The following is a 16,163-nucleotide window of genomic DNA, read 5'->3' as shown; positions in this document are numbered from 1 at the left end:
ATACAATCAGTACACAAATAAATGAGCTTTGTTATGAATACTGAAGTGATGGCAGTGTTAAAAAAAACCATACAAATTCTTGCATACACACTCTGCTTACTCACATTTGGGAAGTAGAGTTTCTTTCACACACAAACTTAAATACTTTTCCTCATCACTTCTGAAGTGCTCTGAAGTAGCAATTCAGAGTATACTTTCACTTATATTTTCAGTCTTGATGAAGACTCCTCAATGGTTCCTTGAATGACTAACAAGAGTCTTTCTTTATGGGTCCCAGATACAAGCCTTTGTTATAGGACTAAAATTCTCTTTTCCAACTCTTTGAAACCCAATTTATTCGCATCTCGAGATTTTTGCCTTGAGAATTTTCCTAAATTAGCTATATATTAGAACAAAAATGAGCATAACTGAAATGTTGTTAGTCTTCAATATCCTGGTCTGAATCAAATGATATATTATTTGGGGAATGAGCAGTTTATACAATTTGGGGACAAAGAAATGGGTGGAATAATGTAGAAGCAGTTTTAATTATCCAGCTAACTTTTGCTGAGCACCCAGCAAGTGCTAAGCATTCTCTATCTGAAAGGAATGGAAATGACTTGAGACCACCTGAAGAGAAACATATCAACAAGTGTAAAAGCCTAAGATAATTGCCTTACCCATCGGAATGTATGGTGACAGTTATTATCTGCAAAGATTCCTGGATGTGCTGAATCTTGAACAAATCAATAAATTATAAAATCTGACTTATACAGGAAATAGTTGTTTTCTTTCTTTCTTTCTTTAAATACACAAGTGGGGCTATGCTGGACATGTGAATGAACTGAACTCTGGTTCAAAAACTAAAATGACTTTGCAACATATGGGGAAAGCATGAGGCTGAGGATGCCAGTAGTGCAACCCCTTCCCTGAGTACACTCAGAGTCTGTACTTTGATTATGTTAAACAAGAATAAAGAGGTCTGTGAAGAATTCTCAGAAAGTAGTTTCTTATATAACACCCTGCTAGTATCCCACAGTCCTGTCCTGAAAACTGGTGGAGTGAGGGGTTGATCTGGGATAATCTACTCAAGTAAAAAATTAATAACAATGACTTCAAACTTGGCAAAGACATTATCAGTAGAGCATTGTATTACTCTCTGTACTGGTAATTTTTTAAATGGTTAATTTCTAAGTCTTATTTTTACTAGTTGAAGTATAGTTAATTTACAGTGTGTGATAGTTTCAAGTGTACAGCAAAGTGATTCAGTTATACATACATATATATGTGTGTGTGTGTGTGTGCTTTTTCAGATTATTTTCCATTATAGGTTATTACAAGATATTGAGTGTACTTCTCTGTGCTATACAGTAAGTCCTTGTTGGGTACCTATTTTATATATAGTAGTGTGTGTATGTTAATCCCAAACTCCTAATTTATCTCTCCCCCCGCACCCCACATCACATCCCCTTTGGTAACCATAATTTTGTTTCCTATGTCTGTAAGTCTATTTCTGTTTTGTAAATAAGTTCATTTGTGCTATTTTTTTAGATGGCCAGGTACATTCTCAGAGCAGTTGTGTTCATCATTTTCCATTCCGTTGTTCAAAAATGCATCTCCGACTCAGGATTTAACCTTTGCTAAAGCATAGGTCTGAGACAATCACAACAAAATACTTTCCCCTTAAAAACTAGGACTTCAGAGCCCTGTTAAATCAAAAGAAAAATTCTTTCTCTTCTCCCCAGTCTCACAGCCCTCAGGATTTTAAATGGTAATGACCAGTTCATTTGAGAAAATGGCATTTTAGTGCTTCCCCTCACGAGCTCTTAAGGCATATAAGGTGTCTCTTTCCCAGGGATGTGCACCTCCTTTTGTTTTCTGGCATTACTGGAACTGACCTGGCATGGATCACTGGGTGAGCAGGCAATCTTAAACACTTCTCATATAAATTACTGGTTCCTTTCTAAGTGCAATTGCTCACAGGGTAATACACCATTTCACAACTCTGATAGCAAAGTCTCTTCATTCTACTGGGTTCCACACACCCCCAGGAAATGAACAGACAAAAAGACTGATGGCCGTGTGAACCTCAGAAATGTACAGTCTGGTTCAACCTCGAGTATGTACATCCTGAGCACTTTGGTATCTTTCAACTCTATTCCCTTCTTTGACTCCTCTCAAATCGTCTCTTCCTGCTTTAAAACCCATCAACAAAAGCAAAAATATCAACATGACACACCTATGTGAACACTATAAAAAGCAAAGCAGTAACGAATACTATTTTTCAAAGTAAATTCTATTTTTCAAATTTTCCAGAAAAGAAAATACTGCTCACATTTTATGCTCTACACTTATTAGGTAGAACTGACCCATCTAGCTCCCATGCAAAAGAGGCTTACCATTAATTGAGCACTCCAAGATTCACTGGTTGCTCATCATGGCCACATTTTCCAAACCAATGTCTTTTTCCCATGAACTCTAATGACAAGGTGTGTTTTTACTGACAGTTGACTTGGATCAGAGCTTGCAGGATTGTATTTCAAGTTGTAACTCTGTAAAACCCTGTAACTTTCTTTGAAGTTAAACAGTGTCAATCTGTTTCCATGTCTGAATAACTCTTAGAAGAGCTTGCCTGACCCAAGTCAACTCACTGAAACACACTATTTCCCCATAATTGATGTTCCAAATGAATGTCCTTTCATAATAAAATGTGCTGGAAAACAAAACAGCTTTGCATCCAGCACAAGTTGCATCATAATTAAATTTTATTTTATCCCATCGAGGCATGCTAAATGTTGAGCAAAATATAATTTTAAGTAATTTGTTTGTATTCTTATCTGTAGGAGTTGGAAATTAACAGCATTGCTAGTTCGCGTTCACTGTTAAGCCTGGAGAGCGGAGAGATTGCTTTGCAAACATTACAGTTATTATGTCTGCAGTTGGTACTCTTTGTATAAATTATTGATCAGCCAGCTTATTTTTCTCTCTGCTTAATGGATATTATAGCATAGTTGTTTACAACGCTATAGTTAAGGTTGTGTCAGCACTTCCATTATAATAAACCCCCTCTGTTACAGGGGGTTTATAACTTGTTGTAAAAATTTGCTCTGGGCTGAAACTTGACATACAAGATCTCGAGCTGGAAGGTGGCAATTGTTATTCTTTCAACTTAAAAAACAAAATCTCTTTGTTCTGAAGGGCAATAAATAAATAAACAGTTTATTCTTTTGTAACAATCCTTGAAATTTCTGACTTCAAATAGAACAATTTTTATAGGCTATTTGTTGGACAATGACCTCTTCTTTTATTTAATAAAGCAAAGAGAAAGAAAAAGGACCAAGATAATAAGTTAAAACAAAAACAGAAAAGCAGACAGTGAATCAGTAGAAACTTTTATAATTAAGTTTAATACATTTCTCCTAACATTGCAAAATCACACCATAATTTATGTTTTAAATTAAACATGCATTTACACTACGTAAGACTTCTTTCCACCCCCATTCCCAACTATGTATCCCTCGAGCAATTCATACATCTTAATACTGATATTCTTTAGAGAAAAATGAGCTTTTGGTTATTTAAAAAGAAAGGAGTATGACAATTAGAAAGTGCCATATATGAAAAGGTGCAATTGAAGGTACAATAGTTCCTAGAAAACTACGGATTTAAATATCCGCCTGACTTTTTGACCTTCAATCCAGTCTGCCATCCCTCTTCCCATTTAAGAGATGAAGGGAATTAATCTCAATTTATATCATTATTTTTGTTGCTTCCTTTTATGATCCAACTCTAAAATGATCTCGTTGTGGGTTTTTTTGCTTGTTTGATTGTTTTTTTTTATCAAATATTTGCCTGTGCAACTCTTAATACCAACCCCCAGATGGAATTAGGACACTTAACACTGGAAGTAAGTAGTGATGAGAAAGTGTAACCCAGTTATCATGGAGAGTTGACTACTTGTCGTAGAAATGATGCAGTTTGGAGTAAGGAGAACCATTCCATGATGATTTTTTTTTCTTTGTAACTGTTCTCCTCTTTGCTCCTCTAACGATTCTCCTTTCTCTCCCCCGACATGGGTTTAGAGGTTTCTTACAATATGCTCCATAACCAGCAAAGTATTTTCGGCCAACATGTCACCTTCGCTTTGAACCAGGAGAAAACGGGGTGAGGATAGAAGATTAGGGAGGGAGGAACAGGAATGCCAAATTGTGCCATTTGGTTCTGACGTCTATGCAAATGTGAACATGAATAGGTAATTACTACATGTGTTCAGTAAGCATACATATATGGTCCATGCATTTCCATGCTGGAAAACAAGTCAGAGTTACTTATGACCATTTTGGCCACTCCTTTATTAAGAACGGCAATTTGTAATAAAAAGTTTGAGCGCTTCAAGTTATAGTGTGCTCGTCTCCCCACCTTCTGTCCTTTGGGTAATTTATCACCAAGCTCTCTGCACCTGATTAGAGAATGTATCCTTGAGACAAAAGTCATATTCCTTGTTTGAGGAGGGACAGGAACTGGAAAAGAGGGAGACTGTAGAAATGAGACACTAAGTCAGAAGTTGGAACCCCAGGTCGGGGCAGCAGAGACAGAAAGTGTAAAAGTAGGGAAGTCTTTGCTTAAGGTAGTCAGGGTTTATCTGCTGAGCTGATTGGTGAGGCCGTGTGTCTGAGTTAAAAAGGCTTGAGAGAGTTACTTGGCATAATTTCTCCATCTTCAATGATTTACTACTGAAGTGCAAACATCAATTTTGGACTCTCTCCTGAGAAACGTTTAACAAAGTCAGTCAACTACTGGTACCCTGTTATCTTTCTAGATTTGCCAAACTTGGAGAGCTCCTTTATAAACCTCCGCCTGAAGTTTGTCTTTTTTTTTTTTTTTTTTTCCTGTTAAGGAAACAGGTCCATTAGTAAATAAGGAGATGTAAAAATCATCTTCCTCTTTACTTTGCCGTTGTGATATATCTTAGAATTGTTCAGAAGTGCACCCTATTGTGAAAGCTATTTGTGCCGGGTGTGCTAATGCACTCTTTGATTGAGTGAATTAGCAGTCATAACAATCTGGCAGTCTGGCCATAGAAGTGTGCTCAAGTTGATTTGTATTATGGCTGGACTGGAAAATCTAGTGTTAGTTGTTTTTTGCCCTGGGGCATTGTTTGTACCAAACTCCACTTTTCATTTAATTTTCCAATACATTTTGAAAGATTGAAATGCTTGTGATCAACATTTGATCCACTTGCATTATTTAAAAAAGAATTCTGAAAGTAATTTCAGATTCCAAAAAACCTTGCTTTCAATTAGAGTAAACATAATTAGAGTGACGTCGTGCTCGGAATGGTAAGTCTCCCTTTGAATCTATTAAGCATGTTATCTCCTTGTCCTGTCACTGAAAGGAATTCACTATATATCTGAGGTAATACATCTGTATTTTTCTGTTCATGCTTCTAATAGAACTTGGGGAAAAATTAAAAGAATAAAATTGCAAGGAACCTTTTCTTGTTGTCCTTTCTGCATATTCCCAAATTGTTTCTGCTTCATTTAGTGTTGCTATAAAAAGAGGATACTCAAAGCTTTCAGGAAATTTTGAGATATTCGAGAAACATTCAGATATGTATTGCCTTTAAGTTATTAGAACATTTTAGTTTTTTAAAAATATTCTATGAAATCCACATTTTCAATCTTAATTATATCAATTGCTATATTGAAACCTTAAAGATTTAAAGACATGACTTATCCTAGCTTTGTCAATAATTGTATCTTTCTTACAATCCTCTGCTTTGCAGTCATTTACCAGAATTATAATGCAGCATGGATATAACTTTAAAATGACTATTGATTACAGAGAAAGCTTTGTGAAATCATTTAGTCAGTTTCCCCACTTGAGAAATCAGTGAATACAATAGGTCAATAGATAAGGATGGAATGGATGTAATACAGTGCGATGCCTCCCTGGGTTATCAAAAGGGTCAAAAATGAATCCCCATAGAATTCATGGTTTTATACTCATAATATAAAATGAAACTTACCAAATCCCAACTCTAAGTCCACCTTTCTACAGATTTATTCTTCGTTTTTAAAGCACAGCTTTTGAAAATATATTTTTATGTTTCCCTGTTTCAACAGAAGCATTTCCTTGTCACTGTCCCTTTTAACCAAATAGGATGCCCTCATCTTCAGGCTAAAGCGCCTGTTGTTATCCAGGTATTCACCGGGACTTTTGCTGCAACAGCTAGTCTGTATTTTCTCACTGTCTCCTGCGACCTTACAGCTCTTCTCAAAACTGCATTTCCTACTGCACTGAACTCTGTCTCCTGTGCCGATTTTTGTTAAGTAATAGATGGTGAGCCCTGAGACCACTCTCTCTATTAGTTTCATTCACAGGGATGTCTTCGGGGGCACGGAAGGAGGGGGAAGGGGAAGGGAGGGGCCAGGAGGGGGCAGAGAGAGGGAAGAAAATACCCTCCCTGAACTGGTACAAGCTCAGCTTCAAACGATATCCTAGGAAAGAAATTAAAGACTTCTTAATTAGTGCAGCAATTAAGCTTTCTTGGTAGCATTTTAATCAGCATAGGTCCTATCAAAGGACAAACAGAACAATTTGCAGGTCTTTGAATTTTAAACAGTCTTATTGATTTTAGCACAATACGTCTTCACAACACACAGGGAGAATTTTCTAATATCAGTTACAGTACTCTGAGTTATGCTTATGCAAATTGAGTGCAGGTTGGAGAGGAGGAGATGGAAGGAGAGGACCTGAACCAAACAGAGATGTAAAACAATAAACAAACAAGGCAAAAGCTTGGAAACCTAAAGATGAGATAGGAAGAGTGGGAATTTGAAATTTGTGCAGTTGATTTATCTGCTGTTATGAAATACCGTTTGCCTTAATCACTGGTAATATTTCTCAAAAAAAAAAAAAAAAGGAAAGAAGAAAAGAAATTTGAATTCTTCCAGGCTTTTCTTTCCTACATATTTTAATTTGCATTATGTGCCTTTTCTAATCCTATTGTTTGATCACCAGGGTGAGTGGTAGTTCCTAAAAAACGGTTTAGAGACCTGAGATGGGGGGTGAGGGGAAGGAAGCTCCCATTCAGGTAGGGGCAGGCGCCCCAAGCCCTGCCTCTGAATGGAGCACGTGCTGGGAGACGCAGGGTTCCCTGCAGAAAATTTGGACTTTGCTTTGATGCTGGGTGGGATTATGGCTTGGTCAGCTATCATTACTTCCTGTCCATGGCTTCGGAGTGTAGCAGGTATTAGGTGAGTGACAGTTTAAGGTAATATGAGAAACGAGAATGCTTAGAGCAGATTTGGGGCATTTATTTCTGATTTTTTCCATTTGTGTGTCTAGAATTTAAAACGAAGAAACTAGTTTAGCATTTTAAAAACTAGAGCAGAGTTTATTAAAGTTGTGCATGCAATTCCAGAATAAAATCAGTAGGCATAAACACTTAAAGAAGTGTTCTGATGTATGTGATATAAATCCAATCCCTATTTTTAACTGAAGTCAGATAAGAGGAGTGAAAATTAATAAAAATTATTTCTGGATATATCAAACTACATTGGCTAACTAGGCAAAACAACTGTATACACTTTAGCTATCTTATAGAAGTTAATCTACTTTTTGGCAACAATCAATTTTCTGAATTCTTATGACCCAGGAAAGCCTCCTGATATAACTGCTATGCCCCAAAAAGTTTAGTATAAACTTAGACTAATTAGTCAACAGTGCCATATTTCTCTATAAATATTTCCTGCACCTTTTGACACTAAACTTCAAAAAGGTTAAAGAAGTAAAATGATAAAAAGAAACATGATAATAATTTCAACACTACACTGTGAACCCGATGCTAATAGTTTACTTTTAAAATCTGTCAAATGCTAAAGCACTGTTTCTATCTTGTAAAGTTAATGAACATGTGCAGACAGGTTTAAAGCCTAATTATTTAAGATTCCTAGAGATATAAACAGAGAACAGACTTGACCTATGCTCAAATCACAGGTTGTTCAAAAATCCTTGAATAAATAGTACTTTCATGCAACAAGTTAGAAAAGGGAAGAAAAGCAGAGAGGAAGGCAAAGAGGAAGAGAGTCTTAAACTCAGCCTAGTATTTTTAAGCATAGCCTCCCTTTCTGCCTTTACAAGTCAACTAGTGAGCTTTGTTTTTGTTCTTTTCATTATTTACAAAACATATTTCTACAAACTGAGAAGGACTTTCCCAAAATACAGTGATACTTTTGAAATACAATATATGTGTGTGTGGATATGTGTGTGTGTGTGTGTGTGTATACACACACACACACACACACATATAGTTACTCACCTAACACATTAGCAACCAGCCTTGGGTTTTAAACGATATGAGGATGGCTGGCGTCTGTGCAAGACAGGTGAATTAATTATAGAGTTTTAGGTAAGAAAAATTAGTGTGTTGTTTTCCCCCCACTTTCTAAATCTTCAAGGGTGCCTTATCTCTTCGAATTCTCTCGGTATGATTGGCATTTCTGACCTGCCTTTGGGGCGAAAGTGAAGTTATTCTCAACCATCCACATCATGGCAAGCATTTCTTTCTTTCCACAATCTATTAGGAAATGAGGAATTGAATGCAGAGCATTCCATGATTCTTAAGCGATTTCAGACTACTTTTTCCCTACAACTTGAAAACTCTCCTGGAATTTTTCACTATCTTTAAACAAATAAATAATTGAACCGACAGATAAAATAATCAGATGCAGAAAACATGCACTTTGCTTCCACATGGATTTTCCTCAGAATAATTCTTAATTATCATGAAGGGAGAGGATGTGTTTTCACTTATATCTCATGGCAAAAAAAAAAAAAAAAAAAAAAAAAAAAAAAAAAAAAAAAAAAAACGAGCGGAGATACATCCTAAATCCTTGAAGGAGAGCTCGGAGCGCTATGGCTCCTCTTTAAGTTGGCAGACGATTGCTCAGAAGGTTTTGGAAAAAATTACGAGTCTTCGCGGACGAAATGGAATATTAAGACATGCAGTCTAACGGTAGTAGAAGAGAAAGAAGTAGATGAGCCCTCTTTCCGATCGCCACTTCTGTGTCCGGGCTTTTCCTCTCCGTCCCTCCCATAGTTTCTTACTTATCCTCCCCCTCCCCTCCTCCTTTTCTCGCTCCCTCGCTTTCCCTGGGTCTCGCGCTCTCGGAGTCTCTGCTCCGAGTTCCTGGTTGGATAATTTGGGTTAATACTAGTGAGTGAGGTTTTTGCGGCTTCAAAGGGTATTTCAAGTTTCCGGAGCTCCTCCCCTCTGCACCGTGTGACAACAACAACTCGTCCAGCCGGCAGCCTGCACTTTTCAGCTCATTTTCTCTCTGTCATTCCCCGCTCAATCTTTGATCAATGTACTTGCCAGGGAGAACCCAAGTCCTTCAAACCTCCTCCTTTTCACCTTCATCCTTAACTCTGTGCTAGAGCGGGACCCACACAACAACAGCCGACCCTCCCCGCCCCCCCCTCCAAACCAGCCCCCGATCCCAGCCCCCGGAGAGGACTCGCATTTCGACTTGCGGGACACTTTTGTGCGTTTCTCTCTAGAGCGCCTCTCGCGCTCGCCCCTCCTGCGCTCGCTCTTTCTTACCCTCACCTCCTTTTTTCCCCCCTTCTCTCCCTTTCTCCTTGTCGTTCTCTCTCAGAGTTGTTGTTGTGGCCCCCTAGCTCCTTCTCCCCCCCGCCCCCCTTTTTCCCCTTGCCCTCCCCGGGGTGTGTGGCAACTTTTTCCCTCGCTTCTCCTCCTTCTGTTTCCCCTTATATGTGACCATGGCAGTGCCGGCGGCTTTGATCCCTCCGACCCAGCTGGTCCCCACTCAGCCCCCGATCTCCACGTCTGCTTCCTCCTCCGGCACCACCACCTCCACCTCCTCGGCGACCTCGTCTCCGGCTCCGTCCATCGGGCCCCCGGCGTCCTCAGGGCCAACTCTGTTCCGGCCGGAGCCCATCGCTTCGGCGGCGGCGGCGGCGGCGGCGGCCACAGTCACCTCCACCGGCGGCGGCAGCGGAGGCGGCGGCGGCAGCGCTGGCAACGGAGGCGGCGGCGGCGGCGGCAGCAACTGCAACCCCAACCCCAGCCTGGCGACCGCCAGCGGCGGCGGCGGTGGCGGCGGCGGCGGCGGCGGCGGCGCCTCCAGCACCCCCATCAACGCGAGCGCGGGCAGCAGCGGCAGCAGCAGCAGTAGCAGCAGCAGCAGCAGCAGTAGCAGCAGCAGCAGCAGCAGCAGCAGTAGCAGCAGCTGCGGGCCCCTCCCCGGGAAACCCGTGTACTCGACCCCGTCCCCAGTGGAAAACACCCCCCAGAATAATGAGTGCAAAATGGTGGATCTGAGGGGGGCCAAAGTGGCTTCCTTCACGGTGGAGGGCTGCGAGCTGATCTGCCTGCCCCAGGCTTTCGACCTGTTCCTGAAGCACTTGGTGGGGGGCTTGCACACCGTCTACACCAAGCTGAAGCGGCTGGAGATCACGCCCGTGGTGTGCAATGTGGAACAGGTTCGCATCCTGAGGGGACTGGGCGCCATCCAGCCCGGCGTGAACCGCTGCAAACTCATCTCCAGGAAGGACTTCGAGACCCTCTACAATGACTGCACCAACGCAAGGTAAAGAGCGGGGGGCAGCCTCCGCCGCCCGTGGTCCCTTCCCACCGGTCTCCTCGCCCTTCCCTCGCTCCCTTCAGGGCGCCGCTCGCTCCGCGCGACCGCGAGCCGCGCGCTCCGCCGAGCGCGGCCCTCTCCTCTCTTTCCTCGGGGCTCGGCGGCCGCTCCCGACCCTCGGAGAAGTTGGCACCTCACCCTGCCCAGACCGCGCTCTTCCGGCCGGGTCCGCCCCTTGCTGGCCCGGGCGCGGGGGCGCAGCCGCTGTGGCACGGGAGAACCCCAAGCCTCCGGGCAGAGGGGGCGGGAAGGAGGAGGACGGTGCCTTTCCAGGGGCCACAGCGCCCTTCCTGGGCCGCGCCGGCGTCAGGGGACCCCTCTCAGCGCGGCCGCCCGTGTGCGCGCTCCCTCGGACCCGGGTTCCACCGCAAGGCGCGGGGCACTGGCCTGGCTGCTCGGAGGCGCCAGGCGGCATCCCGGGGGCGGAGGGAGGTCGTGACCCTGCTCGGCAGGGTTCGAGGAGCGGGAAGACGCGCTCCGGGTGAGGGCCCCGCGAGGTAGCCTTTGGAGTGGGTCACTTGGAGGTCGGGAGGGGGACGGCCCCAGAGGCCGAGAGGCCGACGCAATCCCGGGGGACCCAAAGCGAGTTCAGCTCGGAAGCGCCGAGGGCAAGCCTGCGGAGGGGAGGGGTCTGTATGTGCGCGCATCTGTGCGTGTGTCCGCGTGTTTGCGTGTGCGTGTGCAAAGAAGATGAAGGGGTACGTTTGCCCTGGGGCAGACGCGAGGGGACCGGCAGGGTTCCTTCCGTAGGGGGAGGTGACCGGGTGCCTGAGACTCTTGGAAGCTGAACCGGAGAGATGGGGAAGGAAGACCACAGCTTGCTCTCTCGGTCTCTCTCCAAACTGTTCTTTTTTTCTTTTCCTTTTTTATCCCTTTTCTTTTCTTTTTCTTTCTTTCTTTTTTTTTTTTTTTTTTTTTTTTGTTTTGTTAAGGGCTTAGTAGCTCACGCAATGAGCAGGTGCAGGCTTTGCACTGGGATGCTCTGTGGACCTGAATACCGGTGCCATGGCTTCCCCAGCCCGGCAAAGCGCGGGAACTCTATAGAGGCCACGGGACCCGGAGCCCGGCCCGACCAGTTTTATGCTAATGAACGCTCACTGGGGGAGGATCTACCGAGAGGGGGCGGGAGTAGGGTAACTTGTCAGTTTCGGGGTAGAAGTGATCATTCCACCCGCTCTCACGGTTCCGTCTTGTCCCTATCTATCGTTGGCTGCAGAGGGTAAAGTTCAGAGATGTCGGGTAAAAGCGAGTAGGGAAAGTTGGAGTCCAGAAGTGAGCGCTTGGGAACTGCGCGCAAAATGTGTGCAGCGACTTCGGTACCCTCCAAATAAGTTTAAAGATCGGGAGAAGAAGCGGAGTTTTACTCCTTTTGGGTGTGTGCCCCTAGTAGAGCTAGGGAAACAGAGGCGGCAAGGAAAGAGGCGCAGGACTAGACCAGAGGAAACCGGGGTAGAAAAGCCCCTAGCTATTTCTTCCTTGGGAGAAGACTTCTGGCTAGTGCCCCCGGAAGACTGTAAGACGAAAAAGACTCGAACTCCAACCCAGTAAATGTCTTACCCTGACCTAGCCAGAAACTCTTTTCCGTGTTTATTTGCCATTCTTTGCATCGGGCCATGGTTGTATATCTGGGTTTTGAACCTTCATTTCTACTATTTTTGGGTGAATGCTGAGCGCCCGCGTGTGTGTACGCGCACGCGTGCCCAAGAGTCTGGACAGGTGGCAGTAAAGATTGAGGGGGAATCTTGATCACTAAACGTCATTTACGGAGATAATTGGAGTCCTTGGGTGTACAGAAGATAACATATTTGCAAAAAATCTACTGTTAAAACAAGTTGAATCAGGGCAGACAATTGTTGCGGAGTTGTTATAAAGAATGCTAGTCGAAATTTGAAGCCAGTTCAGATATGATTGTGGTGAAATTGCCTACCTATCCAGTAGATTGGCGAAGCGCTGTTTTTCTTAGTAACCAAACCACTCTTCTCTTGAATCTTCTTTGTGTGTTTCTTACAGCACACACTGTACTAGATAATTAATGGCCATTTCACATAACACGCAAAAAAATTGGTGGAGAAAACTCCCTTCAGAGACTGCAACGTTATAATCAATTTAAAGCAGGTAGTGTTACACCTCTTACAATTATTCTCTTGATGTTTTGTGGGTTTTTTTTTTCAGAAATTTCTGAAATTTTGGAATTTTCAGGTTTTGGAATTGAAGTCCTCACTATATGGTTGGAGAATATTCTTAAAGTTATTAGGAAATAATTTTAAAGTATTTTTTCCCTGAGATTAACAAAGGGTCTGGAGTTAAAACTTTCAGAGCCAAGATAAGTTAAATCCAGTAAAACTGCTTATCCCTTCAAAAATATCTCATCAGTACTCTAATTATATTTCACTCACCTCATTTTAATACTTTACAATTAAATGTGTTATTCCAAAACTCTATTTCAGGTTAAAGTTAAATGTGGTAAGTTTGTTGATTTACTATTGCATTTTGATCTTTTATCAACTACAAGACTTTCTCAAACCTAAACACATGTAAATACTGAAGAAGATGTGTAGTTGTAGATATCTGCCTAGGTTTTCCTAATTCTGCCACTGACTAAGAAAATAGAAAACTTATCACTGAACTCCCTCTCACCAAAATATACTCTTTGCATTGTGATGCATTATTTTTTAGTGATAATTACAAGTATTACTGTCTTACTTCTCAGCGTTGGAAACAATACCTACAATATTTTTATCTTGAATTTACAAAACTAAAATTACCCTTTTCATTCAAGTCCAGTTTATGCCCTTACTATTAAGATCATTTTTCATTCATCTATATATATTGATTTCTTTCCTTATGGTTTCTTTCTCCTCTGGCTACTTAAGAGACTATCTAAAGGAATAATTTATGCAAAAGATAAGAGGAACTGTGCAGAAAGGCAAACTATATAAAATAATATGTACATAGTGTGCAAGAAACATTAAATCTTAGCACTCCCAGCTTTTTACAGAACATGTATTTAATTATGTCTCTTAAGAGTATTTAGATACCAGAGAATCTGAGGAACCAAATTTTTGATGTTAAGGAAAAGAAGGGTTCATAAACTTGCTCAAAGTGGCTCAGTAAGTTAGTAACAAACCTCGGAGTGGATTTAATTTGCTTGGGGCTATTGCATCAGTGTGCTATCTATGAAAACTAGAATAAATGTTGAAGCCATCTGTCATTACCACAAGGAGATGAAACAGAGACTGTCGCCTCCTTGATAGTAAAGCTAAATAAAATAGGGGTCTTAAAGCATGAAAGAAAATATAAGGAAATATATTTAAAAGTTGTCAGAGGACAAAGTCTGACCTTGATCAGCTTCCTCTAATTATTATTTTTCAACTAAACATTAGTTGCATGAACTTGGCTGTTGCAACAGAGGTCACTTAATTAACTGGTAACCATTAAACAACAACAAAAAAAGAAAAGAAATTATGTACATGGTCAAGTCTCTGAGTCAGTTGCTTCTTTGTAGATTTGGGTTAGCATTCAATTTTCTGTGAATTCAGGTAATAAAAAGTGACTGTTCTATTTCATCATCTAAAATAATTTTTTTTTTTTTTGAGCATTGCCAGAAGTTGATTTTATCTCAGGATCTTCCAAACCAGCTTGTGATTTGGGTCCTACATAGCCCTAGATTTATGGTGTTTTTAACTTGAAAAGATTCCATTTAGTTTTATCAGACATTTTATATAATTATACATATATTTACAAACAGTATTCTTTTGTCTTAAAAGTCAGTACCATCTATTGACAGCAAATTGAGAGACTACATGTCTTTTTCTGTCCAGTGGTAATATATGAATGCAGTTTTAGTATAAGAAGTATAAAATATTTTCCAATTCTTGGCTCTTTTTTTGTCAGAAGTTTTTTTTTTTAATAAAAATAGCATATTTATTTAACATTTCCTCAATTACATGCTATTCAATGGCACGGACTTACGCATTTATGCCTCGATGTAGAAAGTTTCAACACAATACAGACTCCCTTCTCACAGATAATTATGATACTTGGCACAGAGAAATTCAAAACTTACTTCAAATGAAGAGAGACTATGCTTTTGAAGTTTTTGTATTACAGTCTATTAATGGCTCCTATAAAGCCTGATGTCTCGTCGTATAACATTTCAAGAAGAATATGGCATAATTAGAAGAGTAGGGCCTAAAATGTGAAAGTTTTTTGGTTCCATCACTTATCTCTGCACACTTTTTAAATGTTAGTAAATTGCAGTTTAATAACTAATACATAAATAAAATATAAGAATATGCTGATCTCAGATTTACCTTGTTTAATCACATTATATTGCAAGATACAAATTCTCAAGTTATTTGGATAATATCTTTCAAACCTGTTTTTTTTTCCCCCCTTGGAGTTAGTCTCCAGTGATATCATAATCATTATTGTCACAAAGTGCACATAGTTATGAGGATGAAGATGGTTTACTTTCTGAACTCAACAGTTAATGCCCTGAGACACTTAATTTGATTTGCACATATAATTTTTATTTTGTGATGCTTCAAATATTATGTAGAATAAACTACAAGACAGGCTTATTTTTTTCTTGTCAGAGTTTTCTTGCATAAAATTTTTGTATTTGCATTTAAGGAAGAATTTTTAAACTTCATTTATTCTAAATCTGCTGCTTTTTTTTTGTTTGTTTGTTTAATCTACCACATTTCACGGAAGTTGCATATAAATTATTGAGACCAATATTAGCCACTCTCTTTTTGCCTCACTACCTTCCCCAACCTCCTGAGATGTGACACCCAATATTGATTAAAGTCTTGGCTGGATTTGAGCATAAATCACTCTTCTCTTTGGTGATTTACCATGTGTGATTCACTAGCATACAAAAACATAATATGCTTTATTGTTTCTCATTTGCTGTTTTGTTTTTGGAATGTAAGTAGCATTTGTAGCTTAATATGCTTAATGTGCAACCAAGTAGTTGTTATTTTAGGAACAATTTGTGCTTTGACTGTCAATTAGTATTATTTTATCTTTCCAAGTTATTTTACTAAATTGTTTCATACAGTTGCCTTTGTTAATCCAGTAAAATAATCATTTAAATTGCACTGTATTAGCAATATAGAACACACGTATTGCAAAATATAATAAGAAATGAAACTCTCACAGGTTGTAAGCTGTCTCCCTTTGAATCTTTGTCTGAAGAAAGTAGTTTGAAATATGTCTTCTTAAATAGGTACAGGTGAGTCTTCTAAATTTCACTAAACATTTTGGTTTTAAGGTTTTCATTACTTGATTCTTTAGAAAAGTTCAACTTTGCCCGAATTTAATATTTCCAGGATTTCATTTTCAGATTGTTCACCAAGGGAAAAAAAAATCACATCAATTTATATACCTTTAAAATGACCAAAAAAATGTGAAAAAAAATGATATTAACTATTTGGATATTTTAACATGTATTTAAGATAAAGTTTTATCAATTTATGTTTGAATTGTTATGAGAATAGGATGACCTTA

At 40.4% G+C, this 16,163-nt stretch overlaps 1 protein-coding gene across 5 annotated transcripts in view; it reads left to right on the top strand.

Annotated features, from left to right (window-relative positions):
• Positions 1-9,765: 9,765 nt before the first annotated feature.
• The window catches only part of DACH1 (dachshund family transcription factor 1), a gene marked incomplete at both ends in the record, with an annotated part of 415,686 nt that continues 409,288 nt past the window's right edge, over positions 9,766-16,163 (top strand). For all 5 annotated transcript variants that reach the window (XM_082602112.1, XM_082602110.1, XM_082602111.1 and 2 more), the window contains one exon: positions 9,766-10,595. In XM_082602112.1, the coding sequence (XP_082458238.1) occupies positions 9,766-10,595 (830 nt within the window). The remainder of the gene's footprint in view (positions 10,596-16,163) is intronic.

Source organism: Mesoplodon mirus, assembly GCF_964341445.2.
Source record: "Mesoplodon mirus genome assembly, chromosome: 17".
NCBI lineage: Eukaryota > Metazoa > Chordata > Mammalia > Artiodactyla > Ziphiidae > Mesoplodon > Mesoplodon mirus.
Note: the sequence above shows the minus strand (reverse complement) of the source record. Positions and strands in the feature narration are given on the sequence as shown.